General features: G+C 43.7%; 1 protein-coding gene across 3 annotated transcripts in view; it reads right to left on the reverse strand.

Moving 5' to 3' along the window:
• Positions 1-17,901, reverse strand: part of LOC126194643 (ankyrin repeat and IBR domain-containing protein 1-like) — a 601,659-nt gene that overhangs the window by 56,751 nt on the left and 527,007 nt on the right. For all 3 annotated transcript variants that reach the window (XM_049932817.1, XM_049932818.1, XM_049932819.1), the window contains one exon: positions 17,099-17,278. In XM_049932817.1, coding sequence (XP_049788774.1) covers positions 17,099-17,278 — 180 coding nt within the window. The remainder of the gene's footprint in view (positions 1-17,098; positions 17,279-17,901) is intronic.

Below are 17,901 nucleotides of genomic sequence, written 5' to 3' on the forward strand. Positions count from 1 at the left end.
CTGCTTGTGTCTTTCCCTCTCCTTCCCTCTTTCCTGATGAGGCAACAGTTTGTTGCGAAAGCTTGAATTTTGTGTGTATGTTTGTGTTCGTTTGTGTGTCTGTCGACCTGCCAGCACTTTCATTTGGTAAGTCACATCATCTTTGTTTTTAGATAAATTTTTCCTACGTGGAATGTTTCCCCTCTATTATAGACTTACCATACGAAAGCGCTGGCAGGTCAATAGAAACACAAACAAACACATACATACACACAAAATTCTAGCTTTCGCAACCAATGGTTGCTTCGTCAGGAAAGAGGGAAGGAGAGGGAAAGACGAAAGGATGTGGGTTTTAAGGGAGAGGCTAAGGAGTCATTCCTTACGGGGAAAAACAGAGAGGTATACACTCTCACACACACACACATATCCATCCGCACATACACAGACACAAGCAGACATTTTGAAAATTGTAGCTGGTTACCAAGCCCCCACAGAACGTATCTCTGCCTACGTAGATCAACACCTTCAACCCATTACATGCAGTCTCCCATCCTTCATCAAAGACACCAACCACTTTCTCGAACGCCTGGAATCCTTACCCAATCTGTTACCCATGGAAACCATCCTTGTAACCATTGATGCCACTTCCTTATACACAAATATTCCGCACGTCCAGGGCCTCGCTGAGATGGAGCACTTCCTTTCATGCCGATCACCTGCCACCCTACCTAAAACCTCTTTCCTCATTACCTTAGCCAGCTTCATCCTGACCCACAACTTCTTCACTTTTGAAGGCCAGACATACCAACAACTAAAGGGAACAGCCATGGGTACCAGGATGGCCCCCTCGTACGCCAACCTATTTATGGGTCGCTTAGAGGAAGCCTTCTTGGTTACCCAAGCCTGCCAACCCAAAGTTTGGTACAGATTTATTGATGACATCTTCATGATCTGGACTCACAGTGAAGAAGAACTCCAGAATTTCCTCTCCAACCTCAACTCCTTTGGTTCCATCAGATTCATCTGGTCCTACTCCAAATCCCACGCCACTTTCCTTGACATTGACCTCCATCTGTCCAATGGCCAGCTTCACACGTCCATCCACATCAAACCCACCAACAAGCAACAGTACCTGCATAATGACAGCTGCCACCCATTCCACATCAAATGGTCCCTTCCCTACAGCCTAGTTCTTCGTGGCAAACGAATCTGCTCCAGCCCGGAAACCCTGAACCATTACACCAACAACCTGACAACTGCTTTCACATCCCGTAACTACCCTCCCGACCTGGTACAGAAGCAAATAACCAGAGACACTTCCTCATCCCCTCAAACCCAGAACCGCCCACAGAAGAACCACAAAAGTGCCCCACTTGTGACAGGATACTTTCCAGGACTGGACCAGACTCTGAATGTGGCTCTCCAGCAGGGATACAACTTCCTCAAATCCTGCCCTGAAATGAGATCCATCCTTCATGAAATCCTCCCCACTCCACCAAGAGTGTCTTGCCGCCATCCACCTAACCTTCGTAACCTGTTAGTTCATCCCTATGAAATCCCCAAACCACATTCCCTACCCTCTGGCTCCTATCCTTGTAACCGCCCCCGGTGTAAAACCTGTTGCATGCACCCTCCCACCACCACCTACTCCAGTCCTGTAACCCGGAAGGTGTACACGATCAAAGGCAGAGCCACGTGTGATAGCACCCATGTGATTTACCAACTGACCTGCCTACACTGTGATGCATTCTATGTGGGAATGACCAGCAACAAACTGTCCATTCGCATGAATGGACACAGGCAGACAGTGTTTGTTGGTAATGAGGATCACCCTGTGGCTAATCATGCCTTGGTGCACGGCCAGCACATCTTGGCACAGTGTTACACCGTCCGGGTTATCTGGATACTTCCCACCAACACCAACCTATCCGAACTCCGGAGATGGGAACTTGCTCTTCAGTATATCCTCTCTTCCCGTTACCCACCAGGCCTCAATCTCCGCTAATTTCAAGTTGCCGCCACTCATATCTGTCATACAACAACATCTTTGCCTCTGTACTTCTGCCTCGACTGACATCTCTGCCGAATCTCTTTGTCTTTAAATATGTCTGCTTGTGTCTGTATGTGTGTGGATGGATATGTGTGTATGTGCGAGTGTGTACCTGTACTTTTTTCCCCCTAAGGTAAGTCTTTCCGCTCCCGGGATTGGAATGACTCCTTACCCTCTCCCTTAAAACCCACATCCTTTCATCTTTCCCTCTTTCCTGATGAGGCAACCGTTGGTTGCGAAAGCTAGAATTTTGTGTGTATGATTTGTGTTTTTTTTGTGTGTCTATCGACCTGCCAGCACTTTCGTATGGTAAGTCACATCATCTTTGTTTTTAGATATATTTTTCCTGCGTATAATGTTTCCCTCTAATATATATAAAAAACAAATATGTTGAGACTTACCAAACAAAAGCGCTGGCAGGTCGATAGACACACAAACATACACACAAAATTCAAGCTTTCGCAACAAACGGTTGCTTCACCAGGAAAGAGGGAAGGAGAGGGAAAGACGAAAGGATGTGGGTTTTAAGGGAGTCATTCCAATCCCGGCAGCAGAAAGACTTACCTTAGGGGGGAAAAAGGACAGGTATACACTCGCACACACACACATATCCATCCGCACATACACAGACACAAGCAGACATTGTCTTTCAACAACATCTTTGCCTCTATACTTCTGCCTCGACTGACATCTCTGCCGAATCTCTTTGCCTTTACAAATGTCTGCTTGTGTCTGTGTATGTGCAGGTGGTGGCAGGTGATTGTCGTGAAAGTAAGTGCTCCATCGCAGCGAGGCCCTGGACATGCGGAATATTTGTGTATAAGGAAGTGGCATCAATGGTTACAAGGATGGTTTCCGGGGGTAACAGATTGGGTAAGGATTCCAGGCGTTCGAGAAAGTGGTTGGTGTCTTTGATGAAGGATGGGAGACTGCATGTAATGGGTTGAAAGTGTTGATCTACGTAGGCAGAAATACGCACTGTGGGGGCTTGGTAACCAGCTACAATGGGGCGGCCGGGATGGTTGGGTTTATGAATTTTGGGAAGAAGGTAGAAGGTAGGGGTGCGGGGTGTCGGTGGGGTCAGGAGGTTGATGGAGTCAGGTGAAAGGTTTTGTAGGGGGCCTAAGGTTCTGAGGATTCCTTGAAGCTCCGCCTGGACATCAGGAATGGGATTACCTTGGTAAACTTTGTATGTGGTGTTGTCTGAAAGCTGACGCAGTCCCTCAGCCCACATACTCCCGATGATCAACTACCACGGTCGTGGAACACTTGTCCGCCGGATGAATGACGATGGATTGGTCAGCCTTCAGATCACGGATAGCTTGGGCTTCAGCAGTGGTGATGTTGGGAGTAGGATTAAGGTTTTTTAAGAAGGATTGAGAGGCAAGGCTGGAAGTCAGAAATTCCTGGAAGGTTTGGAGAGGGTGATTTTGAGGAAGAGGAGGTGGGTCCCGCTGTGACGGAGGACGGAACTGTTCCAGGCGGGGTTCAATTTGGATAGTGTCCTGGGGAGTTGGATCATTAGGGGTAGGGTTAGGATCATTTTTGTTCATGGCAAAGTGATACTTACAGCACAGAGTACGAGTGTAGGACAGTAAATCTTTGACGAGGGCTGTTTGGTTGAATCTGGGAGTGGGGCTGAAGGTGAGGCCTTTGGATAGGACAGAGGTTTCGGATTGGGAGAGAGGTTTGGAGGAAAGGTTAACTACTGAATTAGGGTGTTGTGGTTCCAGATTGCGTTGATTGGAATTTTGAGGTTTTGAAGGGAGTGGAGCTGGAAGTGGGAGATTGAGTAGATGGGAGAGACTGGGTTTGTGTGCAATGAGAGGAGGTTGAGGTTTGCTGGAAAGGTTGTGAAGGGTGAGTGAGTTGCCTTTCCGGAGGTGGGAAACCAGGAGATTGGATAGTTTTTTGAGGTGGAGGGTGGCATGCTGTTCTAATTGCGGTTGGCCTGTAGGAGGATGCTCTGAAGAGCCAGTGTGGATGTGGGAGAGGAAAGATTGAGGACTTTTATTAAGGATAGGAGTTGACGGGTGTGTTCGTTGGCTGAGTTGATGTGTAGGTGAAGGATTAGGTGGGTGAGGGCAATGGATTGTTCAGTTTGGAACTGGTATAGGGACTGATGGAAAGAAGGGTTGCAGCCAGAGATGGGAACTTTAAGTGTGAGGCCTTTGGGGGTAATGCCAAATGTCAGACAAGACTGAGAAAATAAAATATGGGAGCGTAATCTGGCTAGGGCGAAGGCATGTTTGCGGAGGGAATGTAAATAAAACTTAATGGGGTCGTTGTGGGGGTGTTGTGAGGGTGACATGGTATTAGAAAGTGGAAAGTGTAACATGAGGTTGAAATGAAAATGAAAGATAAAAATATATGGGAGAGATAAAGGTGAACTAGAAAGCAACTGGAGATCTGGTATGAAAAAAGGCGAAAAAGTGTTGGTTAAGTTGATCCTGTGGTGAACTTGGGTTGGTAGACAGCGATGTGCATAAAGGTTAGGTGGTTGTGTTGCCGCTAAAACACGTTAAAGGACGGAGAAATTCGGGAAAATTTCCAAAGAAACGTGTAAATGTATTAAAAGGAGTGGTGCTGTGGTGAAAGATTACGAAAATGGGGCTAACAATTGTCTGACGAAGAAATAATGACGTTAAAAACTGTGGGGAGCGGCTAAAAATGATCAGAGATGTGCGAAAAACGGAAGTGGAAATAAAGTGAAAGTTATTAGAACTAGCCGAAATGGTTGTTTAATACGTGAAAGCAGCTGTTATTGAACTAGAAACGGTGGATTTTATAGCAGCGGTAGTGTTGAAAGCGGAAAATAAGAATTTTTCGTTTTTTTTTTTTTTTTTATGGTTTGGAAGTGGGTTACGTATTATTGAGTATATATAGGCAGGATAAAATTGTATAGTAGATTACGGTGAAAAGGGGAAGGTGAGTACATAGTGAGACTACTGGTAAAAACAGAAAGAGAAAATAAAGATAAAATAAGACGACAGGAAAGATTTCGAAATGCAACAGCGACAATAACAAACGTAATTGTTGGGTTCAGATTAATGATATGATTATAATAGAGGGAAACATTCCACGTAGGAAAAATATATCTAAAAACAAAGATGATGTGACTTACCAAATGAAAGTGCTGGCAGGTCGACAGACACACAAACAAACACAAACATACACACAAAATTCAAGCTTTCGCAACAAACTGTTGCCTCATCAGGAAGGAGGGAAGGAGAGGGAAAGACGAAAGGATGTGGGTTTTAAGGGAGAGGGTAAGGAGTCATTCCAATCCCGGGAGCGGAAAGACTTACCTTAGGGGGAAAAAAGGACGGGTATACACTCGCGCGCACACACACACATATCCATCCACACATATACAGACACAAGCAGACATATTTAAAGACAAAGAGTTTGGACAGAGATGTCAGTCGAGGCGGAAGTGCAGAGGCAAAGATGTTGTTATATGACAGGTATGAGTGGCGGCAACTTGAAATTAGCGGAGATTGAGGCCTGGTAGGTAACGGGAAGAGAGGATATACTGAAGAGCAAGTTCCCATCTCCGGAGTTCGGATAGGTTGGTGTTGGTGGGAAGTATCCAGATAACCCGGACGGTGTAACACTGTGCCAAGATGTGCTGGCCATGCACCAAGGCATGTTTAGCAACAGGGTGATCCTCATTACCAACAAACACTGTCTGCCTGTGTCCATTCATGCGAATGGACAGTTTGTTGCTGGTCATTCCCACATAGAATGCATCAAAGTGTAGGCAGGTCAGTTGGTAAATCACATGGATGCTATCACACGTGGCTCTGCCTTTGATCGTGTACACCTTCCGGGTTACAGGACTGGAGTAGGTGGTGGTGGGAGGGTGCATGGGACAGGTTTTACACCGGGGGCGGTTACAAGGATAGGAGCCAGAGGGTAGGGAAGGTGGTTTGCGGATTTCATAGGGATGAACTAACAGGTTACGAAGGTTAGGTGGATGGCGGCAAGACACTCTTGGTGGAGTGGGGAGGATTTCATGAAGGATGGATCTCATTTCAGGGCAGGATTTGAGGAAGTTGTATCCCTGCTGGAGAGCCACATTCAGAGTCTGGTCCAGTCCCGGAAAGTATCCTGTCACAAGTGGGGCCCTTTTGTGGTTCTTCTGTGGGCGGTTCTGGGTTTGAGGGGATGAGGAAGTGTCTCTGGTTATTTGCTTCTGTACCAGGTCAGGAGGGTAGTTACGGGATGCGAAAGCTGTTGTCAGGTTGTTGGTGTAATGGTTCAGGGTTTCCGGGCTGGAGCAGATTCGTTTGCCACGAAGAACTAGGCTGTAGGGAAGGGACCGTTTAATGTGGAATGGGTGGCAGCTGTCATAATGCAGGTATTGTTGCTTGTTGGTGGGTTTGATGTGGACGGACGTGTGAAGCTGGCCATTGGACAGATGGAGGTCAACGGCAAGGAAAGTGGCATGGGATTTGGAGTAGGACCAGGTGAATCAGATGGAACCAAAGGAGTTGAGGTTGGAGAGGAAATTCTGGAGTTCTTCTTCACTGTGAGTCCAGATCATGAAGATGTCATGAATAAATCTGTACCAAACTTTGGGCTGGCAGCCCTGGGTAACCAAGAAGGCTTCCTCTAGGCGACCCATGAATAGGTTGGCGTACGAGGGTGCCATCCTGGTACCCATGGCTGTTCCCTTTAATTGTTGGTATGTGTGGCCTTCAAAAGTGAAGAAGTTGTGGGTCAGGATGAAGCTGGCTAAGGTAATGAGGAAAGAGGTTTTAGGTAGGGTGGCAGGTGATTGGAATGAAAGGAAGTGCTCCATCGCAGGGAGGCCCTGGACGTTCGGAATATTTGTGTATAAGGAAGTGGCATCAATGGTTACAAGGATGGTTTCCGTGGGTAACAGATTGGGTAAGGATTCCAGGCGTTCGAGAAAGTGGTTGGTGTCTTTGATGAAGGATGGGAGACTGCATGTAATGGGCTGAAGGTGTTGAACCCTGCCTGGAACAGTTCCGTCCTCCGTCACAGCGGGACCCACCTCCTCTTCCTCAAAATCACCCTCTCCAAACCTTCCAGGAATTTCTGACTTCCAGCCTTGCCTCTCAATCCTTCTTAACAAACCTTAATCCTACTCCCAACATCACCACTGCTGAAGCCCAAGCTATCCGTGATCTGAAGGCTGACCGATCCATCGTCATTCATCCGGCGGACAAGGGTTCCACGACCGTGGTAGTTGATCGTCAGGAGTATGTGGCTGAGGGACTGCGTCAGCTTTCAGACAACACCACATACAAAGTTTACCAAGGTAATCCCATTCCTGATGTCCAGGCGGAGCTTCAAGGAATCTTCAGAACCTTAGGCCCCCTACAAAATCTTTCACCTGACTCCATCAACCTCCTGACCCCACCGACACCCCGCACCCCTACCTTCTACCTTCTTCCCAAAATTCATAAACCCAACCATCCCGGCCGCCCCATTGTAGCTGGTTACCAAGCCCCCACAGAGCGTATCTCTGCCTACGTAGATCAACACCTTCAACCCATTACATGCAGTCTCCCATCCTTCATCAAAGACACCAACCACTTTCTCGAACGCCTGGAATCCTTATCCAATCTGTTACCCCCGGAAACCATCCTTGTAACCATCGATGCCACTTCCTTATACACAAATATTCCGCACGTCCAGGGCCTCGCTGCGATGGAGCACTTCCTTTCACGCCGATCACCTGCCACCCTACCTAAAACCTCTTTCCTCATTACCTTAGCCAGCTTCATCCTGACCCACAACTTCTTCACTTTCGAAGGCCAGACATACCAACAACTAAAGGGAACAGCCATGGGTACCAGGATGGCCCCCACGTACGCCAGCCTATTTATGGGTCGCTTAGAGGAAGCCTTCTTGGTTACCCAAGCCTGCCAACCCAAAGTTTGGTACAGATTTATTCATGACATCTTCATGATCTGGACTCACAGTGAAGAAGAACTCCAGAATTTCCTCTCCAACCTCAACTCCTTTGGTTCCATCAGATTCACTTGGTCCTACTCCAAATCCCACGCCACTTTCCTTGATGTTGACCTCCATCTGTCCAATGGCCAGCTTCACACGTCTGTCCACATCAAACCCACCAACAAGCAACAGTACCTGCATAATGACAGCTGCCACCCATTCCACATCAAACGGTCCCTTCCCTACAGCCTAGTTCTTCGTGGCAAACGAATCTGCTCCAGCCCGGAAACCCTGAACCATTACACCAACAACCTGACAACAGCACCCCGTAACTACCCTCCCGACCTGGTACAGAAGCAAATAACCAGAGACACTTCCTCATCCCCTCAAACCCAGAACCGCCCACAGAAGAACCACAAAAGTGCCCCACTTGTGACAGGATACTTTCCGGGACTGGACCAGACTCTGAATGTGGCTCTCCAGCAGGGATACAACTTCCTCAAATCCTGCCCTGAAATGAGATCCATCCTTCATGAAATCCTCCCCACTCCACCAAGAGTGTCTTGCCGCCATCCACCTAACCTTCGTAACCTGTTAGTTCATCCCTATGAAATCCCCAAACCACATTCCCTACCCTCTGGCTCCTATCCTTGTAACCGCCCCCGGTGTAAAACCTGTTGCATGCACCCTCCCTCCACCACCTACTCCAGTCCTGTAACCCGGAAGGTGTACACGATCAAAGGCAGAGCCACGTGTGATAGCACCCATGTGATTTACCAACTGACCTGCCTACACTGTGATGCATTCTATGTGGGAATGACCAGCAACAAACTGTCCATTCGCATGAATGGACACAGGCAGACAGTGTTTGTTGGTAATGAGGATCACCCTGTGGCTAAACATGCCTTGGTGCACGGCCAGCACATCTTGGCACAGTGTTACACCGTCCGGGTTATCTGGATACTTCCCACCAACACCAACCTATCCGAACTCCGGAGATGGGAACTTGCTCTTCAGTATATCCTCTCTTCCCGTTACCCACCAGGCCTCAATCTCCACTAATTTCAAGTTGCCGCCACTCATACCTGTCATACAACAACATCTTTGCCTCTGTACTTCTGCCTCGACTGACATCTCTGCCGAATCTCTTTGTCTTTAAATATGTCTGCTTGTGTCTGTATGTGTGTGGATGGATATGTGTGTGTGTGCGAGTGTGTACCTGTACTTTTTTCCCCCTAAGGTAAGTCTTTCCGCTCCCGGGATTGGAATGACTCCTTACCCTCTCCCTTAAAACCCACATGCTTTCGTCTTTCCCTCTCCTTCCCTCTTTCCTGATGAGGCAACAGTTTGTAGCGAAAGCTTGAATTTTGTGTGTGTGTTTGTGTGTCTATCGACCTGCCAGCGCTTTCGTTCGGTAAGTCACATCATCTTTGTTTTTAGATATATTTTTCCCACGTTGAATGTTTCCCTTATATATAGCGCTGGCAGGTCGATAGACACACAAACACAAACACACACACAAAATTCAAGCTTTCGCAACAAACTGTTGCCTCATCAGGAAAGAGGGGAAGGAGAGGGAAAGACGAAAGGTTGTGGGTTTTAAGGGAGAGGGTAAGGAGTCATTTCAATCCCGGGAGCGGAAAGACTTACCTTAGGGGGAAAAAAGGACAGGTATACACTCGCACACACGCACATATCCATCCACACATATACAGACACAAGCAGACATATTTAAAGACCTGATGAGGCAACAGTTTGTTGCGAAAGCTTGAATTTTGTGTGTGTGTTTGTGTGTCTATCGACCTGCCAGCGCTTTCGTTCGGTAAGTCACATCATCTTTGTTTTTAGATATATTTTTCCCACGTGGAATGTTTCCCTATATATATATATATATATATATATATATATATATATATATATATATATATATTTTAATGTGAGATATATCATCATAATTGATAATTGTTTTATTGTAAATTATTTTCGATTTAATGTTCTATGTTTCGATCTTAGTGTGGCTATATCTTAACTGATGTACTTTGGAACGACGTTAACTGGGTGCGGTTGGCTTGTATGTGTGTATGGCAGGAAGGAAGGAAGGAAGGAGAAATGAGAAGTTTTCTGAAGGTGTGTACAAATGGAATGTATTTCACTGAGTGAACATTGTAAATGATTGCAGCAAGGCATCCAGAATTATTAAATATGAAAAATTACATATGAATAAGTTTTCTTGTCTACATTATTCTACAAACACATCAATCAATATGGCTTCGAGACCTACAAGAGAACCTGGCTTCCAGATAGAAGAAATTCAAGCAATGGATTTAAGGAGATCCTCAAGAAACAAGATGAGTATTTTTTCTTTACAGCTACCAGTATACCCAGCCAACAATATTTTTACTCCATGAACATTTATTACAATTAATGGTCATCCAATGTGCGAAACAAAGACAGTCATTAAATAGGCCACGGGCGCACTACACATAGGAAGCAGATACTCGGGCAGCAGAGTACGTATGGAGTGCACATGAGGGTTCTTTAGGCTAGGCGGCAGTTAGAGGTACTTTGATGAACACTGGCAACAAGGGAAGTTAGACTGCGTTCGGAGTAAAGACACTTTGACTGCAAACTGTTGAAATATTCATTACAAAGTTCCCAAATTTACTGCCCTCCAGCAAAGTTCTCCCACTCAGATTATTCTCAGCATGGAGAGCTGTCTGAAACCCAAAGTGGGATCCTCTGAGATATTTAGCGTGTCATGGAACATATAATGGAAAAGACAGATTAGAGGTCTGAGGAGGGGATGTGTTCATTGCTGTTGACAAAAATATTGTCTCTATTGAGGCCAAAGTGTCAGTGAAGTTGTCTGGTCACATATAACAGGTCTATGAGAAACCAAGCTAACTGTAGGATGTTTTACTGGCCACCAGATTCTGCTGTGACAGTTCTAGAGTCATTTTAAGGATGTCCACAGTCAGCAGTGCATAAATACACACATCATGCATTACTAGTTGGAGGTGACTTTAACCTACAGAGTATAAACTGGGGTGTCTATGGGTTTACTGAAGGGTTTACAGACAGCAAGGGGTATAGACAGACACCCATGTCGAGTACTTTTAAACACATTTTCTGAAAACTGTTTTGAGCAGCTAGTCTGGCAGCCCACACGCAATGAAAATAACTTAGACCTCGTAGCTACAAAAAGGCTGGATCTTATTGACAACTTCAGTACAGAAACAAGGATTATTGATCATGCTGTCATTATAGCAACTATGGTTATGAAAGTTAATCTGTTAAGAAGGCTACGAGAGTGTTTCTGCTAGAAAAAGCAGATAAGCAGTTGTTAGCATCTCACTTATACAGTGAACTGACGTCACTTACTTCCAGTAAGGTGGATGTAGAGGAATTACGGGTAAAATTTAAGCAGATTGTAAATCATGGTCCAGAGAATTATGTGCCTAGTAAGTAGATTAAGGATGGAAAAGACCTTCTATGTATGAATTGTACATTTACTACCATTATCATACCTTAGCAAAAGATCTGACAGAGAATCCAAGAAAATTCTGGTCCTTTGTAAAATCACTAAGTGAGTCTAAGGCTTCCATCCAGTCACCTGTTGACTAGTCTGGCGTATCAGCTGAAGACAGCAGAACAAAAGCTGAAGTTTAAATGTCATTTTCAAGAAATCGTTCATGCAGGAAATCATACAAACATACCATCATTTGACCATAAAACAGACTGCTGTATGGAGAAAATAGTAATATTCATCTCCGGTGTAAAGAAACAATAGGAGAAGTTGAAAACAAATGAGTCATCAGGTCTGGATGGAATCCCATCACAATTTTTCAATTAGTACTCTACAGCACTGGCCTGTTACTTAGCTTGCATTTATTGTTAATCACTAGCCCAGTGCAAAGTCTCAAGAGACTGAAAAAAAGTTCAGATGACTCCCATGTATAAGAAAATTTCCTTCAGACTGATAAACTTATGAGCAGGAATCAGCAAGATTTCAGAAATCATTGCTTATGTGAAACTCAACTTCCCTTTTCTCACATGATATTCCGTGAACTACAGATGAAGGGCAAAAGAGAGATTCCATATTTCTATATTTTCAGAAAGCATTTGACATAGTGCCCCAATGCAGGCTGTTAAAGAAGGTAAGAATATATGGAATATGTTCACAGATGTGTTAGTGGCTTGAAGACTTCTTAAGTTATAGAACACAGTATGTTCTCCTCAATGGCTATCATTCATCAGAGACAAGGAAATTGCGAGGAGTGCCCCACACAAGTATGATAGGACTGCTATTGTTCTCTATGTATCTAAATGATTTGGCAGATAGCTGGCCAGTAATCTGTGGTTGTCTGCTGATGATGCTGTGGTGTATGGTAAGGTGTTGAAGTTGAGTGACAGTAGGAGGATACAAATGACTTAGACCAAATTTCTAGTTAGGGTCATGAACAGTGGATAGCTCTCAATGTAGAGAAAGTTAATACAGATGAGTAGGAAAAACAAACCTATAATGTTCAGATACAGCTTTAGGAGTGTACTGCTTGACACTGTCATGGCGTTTAAATTTCTGGGCCTAACACTGCAAGGAAATATGAAATGGAACAACCATGTAAGGATTGTGGTAGGAAAGGCAAATGACTGACTTCAGTTTATTGGGAGAAATCTAGGAAAGTGTGGTTCATCTGTAAAGGATACTGCATATAGGACACTAGTGAAACTTATTCTTGAGTATTGCTTGAGTGTTTGGAATCTATACGACGTCAGATTGAAGGAAGGCATTGAAGCAATTCAGAGGGGAGCTGCTAGGTTTGTTACTGACAGGTTTGAACACAAGTGTTATGGAGATGCTTCAGGAACTCAAATGGGAATCCTTGGAGGGAAGGCAACATTCTTTTCAAGGAACACTATTAAGAAAATTTAGTGAACCACGATTTGAAGCTGACTGCGGGACAATTCTGCTGCTTCAAACATAGATTGCACATAAGGACCAAGAAGGTTAGATACCCCAAAATCAAGTCTCATACAGCGGCATATAGAAAGTCATTTTCCCCTCATTCTATTTGTGAGTGAAACAGGAAAGAAAACGACTAATAGTGCTACGTGGTACCCTCCACTATGCACTGTAAGGTGAATTATGCAGTATCAATGTAGATGTAGGTACATATTATGAGTTATGGAGATATTCAGAAAGTCACTGCATGAAAAAGGATATATTTATCATGAAAAAGCTTGTTTTAATTAAATGCATATGAGACATGTGAAAATATACAAAACAGGCAACATTGGATTTTTAAGGTAACAGTTAATTTCCATAAATGTTTTCAAGTTGGACAAAAATGCACTATTTAGTTGCTGTGCAGTTACAACATATGTTGTAAATCATAACCATTGGCATATATACAAGACAGAACATGCTTAATTTTACTGGAAAACATTTTCTGCAGATATGATTGTGATATACTTCTCACATATGCTGTTATTTGAGTTTTTATGTCACAAAGTGTGTATGGGAAAATGTGTTACACTACAGGTTTTGCAGCTTTCCAAGGAAAAAACAACTGGTGGAGTAAGGTCCAACAAGCAATGGGGCCATAGACCTTTTGAGATGACACTTTCCAAAAAGACTTTTCCAGAAGATGCATAGTATTGTTAGCTGTGTGCACGGTAGTGTCTTCTTGTTGAAACTATTGGTAGTTGATTTCATTCTCCTTTAGCTGCCCAATGAAAACATGTATAATTAAACAATAATGTTCACAGTTCACTGTTCCTTAAAAAAATAAAGGTCCACTGATGCACCGCTTACATATTGCTATCCACACTCCAATTTCCTGATCATGCAATGGTGGTTCAAGCACAGTACAAGGATTTTGACTACAAGTGTGGGTTTTGTGTTTTAATATGAGCAGAAAATTGGCACAGGCTCATCTGTATAGGCAATGACAGCAAGAATATCAGTGGTTTTCCTCTTAATAAAAGATGTCACTCATTTTCTGTAATGGTTTCACTTTTCATGATCTGCATCTTTCAATTCATATACTGCTATAACTCATAAGGAACAATTTCAGTATTTGCCTAACCATTTTCTGCACAGTTGCAAGAGCAATATGTTTTCCTTTCTCTAACTAGTGTAATGATTTTGCTGGGCTCTGCTGCATAGGGTTAGAGATATCCAAAAACTTCTGTTCACTTAGTTTAAGTGGTCTTTCATGTCATACGGCATCTAACACTGAACCTGTTTCTCAAAATTTCTCAGTAAGTTGATGAACCACATTATGATGAAAGACAGCTGTTTAAGGATATTTTGTGGCAAATGCAACCTCAACTAAATCTATGTGTTTATCACCTTGTCAGAACATGCGTTCAACAGGAAAAATACATTCCTCAATTGAAAGCAGCACAATTGAAAAAAAAATTAACATCTAACACTCAATAGCTTTAATCAACTGAACCAAACAGTCAAATGATACATAACAGTAGGACAAATTAAAACACAATCACGTATCTATGAACAAACAGTTCTGTCAACTTACAACTTGCAACATAATCTACATCTGTAGTTCAGTGCACAGTGAGTTTCCAAACACACTGTAAAACAGAGCTTCAAAAGAAGACATGACTACCAATAAGTGGTGATATGCTTTTTTGACTATAATGAAGATTGGTGGTCACTCCTGCTGCTGCAGAAACAGTGGTGTGTGTGTGTGTGTGTGTTCTTCAGAAGAAGAAGGCTTTTTGGCTGAAAGCTGAAATGTATGCCAGTCTTTCTGTTGTGTCTGTTTGCCCTTCAACATCTCCTCTGTATGGTGAGTAGCAATCTATCCTTTTCATAATATTGATTGCTGTCATTCAGTCATTTGCTCCTGGACTTTCCAACGTTTGACTTTGCCTGGCGGCATAATTTTGTTATTCCAGTGGTGTGTTACTGTACTGTGGTGTGGGCATTTCAATGTGTATCAGGACTGCAGACATCTACCTGCAAATAAACAAAAATTAAGTACATGATACATAATTTTTTTATGACTACGCCTGTATAGAAAACAGCAACTGGAAATTTTGACTCGCTCTGATCACTCACTACATATTTCCAAAAGTCTGATCTACAGACAAAGCATTTTAGCACTGTGATCCTGCAGGCATTCATGGCAGATATGTTCACTACATGGCTCTCAAGTCATTATAGCATTAATTATTTACTCATCCATGACTCATCAAAAGATGCATAAGAGATTTTCATTATCAGTCTGATGGTACATTTACATTGATGATTATCTGTATATGTTCACTGCCACACCATATATAATTAATATTCTTTTTCACTGTTCTTGGAGTCCTTTGTGGCAGTACGTCTGAATGAAATCTTCTCAGTTTCCAGCCATGTCAATTTAAATAAAATTATCAAACTTTCAATGGCTAACTCCACCATCATTATCAGCAATAAAAACCACTGACTTCCAGGACTGGCATGGTTTCCCACTTATACAGATGCAATTTCAGCTTTGGGTACCAATCAGAGAGAGGGTTGAAAAGACACATGCACAGAAGGTGAGTGGGGCAGCTCACAGAAGCTCTAGCCCACTGCAGGACTGAGTAATGTCAGGTGGCACGAGGGGGCTGTGCCATGTTTGAACTGCTGTTCCCATCTCTCTAAAAGCATCAAACACTTGCCTGTGCTTCCTTTTGATAGCCAAAGCCTGCCCCCATGCTCTTCTAAGTGTGCACCCTTAGCCTCTGTTAAAATTTTCTCTGTTAAATTTTTACTGCTTATTCTGATCACAGCCACCTCCTTTATAATGGATCCCAATATGTTGATGCATGAGCTAAGACTCTTGTGCTTTCAAACTGTATTTTGTGTCATTTTCCAGGTAATGTTCAGCTATGGCTGACTTGTCAAGCTTCCTTTGTTTAATATGTCATTTTTGCTTGGTACAGCACTCTGCAGCTGTGTGAGCTGACTGACCTATATAGCTGCTGTCACATTTGCAAAGGACACCATGCACACTGGGCACATGAAGAGCTACGTCATCTTTAACAGGGCACAGCATATCTCATACCTCGGATGAGTCTATACCTCTGCAGCATATGTCCTAACTTGCAGCTTGTTGCCCTGCAGTCTGGTAGCAAAGCAACTGGCTTGGTCCCTACTGCTGACTCAAAACGTATCCTTCTTCAGTGACACCTGAAAGCATTTGCAGTGTCTCTCTTGCTATAACCATTCTCTCTGAACATGTGTCTCAAGTACTGCAGCTCAGACTGTAGGTGGTATTATTAGAAATAACTTGTGCTCTGTGTATTAAAATGTTCAGGAATGCTTTCTTGTGTCCAGAGTGCTGAAAACTACCATCATTCAAATATCAACCAGCATGTGTTGATGTCCTGTACACTGGATGACCAACCAAGCATTCTGCCTGCAACTAATACATCCAAGAACAGTAGCTAGCCATCATTCTCCATCTCAATAGTAAATTTAATGTTTAGATGAGCACAGCTCATGTGGCACAAAAAACAGTTTGAAAACACAAGAATCTTGGCTCATGCATCATCATATTGGGATTCCGTTAGGAGGCAGCTGAAAGTAGAATAACAGCAGCAATTTTAACAGAGACCTGGGACGCACACTTAGTAAGGCATGGGTGGAGGCTTTGGATATCAAAAGGAAACAAAAATGGATTCTTGATGCTTGTAGGGAGGTAGGAGCAGCAGCTTCAAATGTGGTGCTGGCCTCTTGTGCTACCTGATATCACTAGGTCCTACAGTGTGCCAGAGCTGTTGTGAACTGCTCCACATACCTTCTGGGCATGTATCATTTTGGCCCTCTCTGATTGTTGCAAGGCTACAATTGTGCCCATATAAGCAGAAAACCATGCCATTCCTGGCAATCAGTGGTTTTTATTCCTGACGATGATGGTGGAGATAACCATCAAAAGCTTGAGAATTTTATTCCAGTTGACGCACCTTTGAAACCCAGAAGATTTTATTCATTCTTTTTCATTATGGTGTCTCTATTCTTCCTTAGGAAAGGGAGAATGCTGTTAGTAAGGAATGGCAGCATGAAATAGTGCAAAGAAGAACATTATGCATGTTGATTTGCAACTGTATAAAGATTACAGGAGAAGAAATGGCAGGCACCTTGTGCTGGGCCCTGCAGCCTCAGGGTCGGGGTCTGGTTCCTCCTCGGTGGCAGTGCTCGTGCTGGTGCCCAGAATCCCACACACCTCCAAGTCAGCATTGAGGGAGTCTGATGCAGTTGTGGTGGTTGTTGTGTCTTCCATGGAAGACTGACCACCAGGGCCTCCCGCATGCTCTACCCTATAAACATTGTAAGAGGATCAGTAAGCTGCACAGTCAAATTGGTGCAATGGTTAGTATTCTCTCATACAGATTGATACTACCATAAGATGAACATGAAGATTGTTGCTTTCTAAAATACAGTATGACTGGATGTGATTCTATTGCTCTTCTCCTACAAGAGATAAACTTGCAAAATTTAGCTCTGGACAAGGGCATGTGAAACAACTATGGCTCAAGTTTAAAAGAATAGTTGGTAATCCACTCGATAGATATGACATCTGTTCAAAAAATTTCATAACATTAGTAATTTTGTGCCAATGGTGCGCTGGAGTCAAATGCGGTTGGCATCCCTGCATGTGCCTGTGTTTAATGGGTAACGGCCAGAAGTTTCATTGAGCTCATGAGTCAAGACCAGAAAAACCTTTGCCCTGCAATCTTCAAAGAGCTTTCAGGTTGTGCAAATGAGAATGAGATGTTCCTTAAGAGAATCATGACTGATGATGAGACGTGGGTCAACAGTTATGATGTTGATGTTGAGACCAAAGTTCAATCTTCACAATGGGTTGGTAAAGGCTCCCCAATACCAGAAAAAGCTTCTCAGGTCAAGTCAAATGTCAAAGCCATGCTGTTAGTTTCCTTTG

Source organism: Schistocerca nitens, chromosome 7, assembly GCF_023898315.1.
Source record: "Schistocerca nitens isolate TAMUIC-IGC-003100 chromosome 7, iqSchNite1.1, whole genome shotgun sequence".
In the NCBI taxonomy this organism is placed as follows: Eukaryota; Metazoa; Arthropoda; class Insecta; order Orthoptera; family Acrididae; genus Schistocerca; species Schistocerca nitens.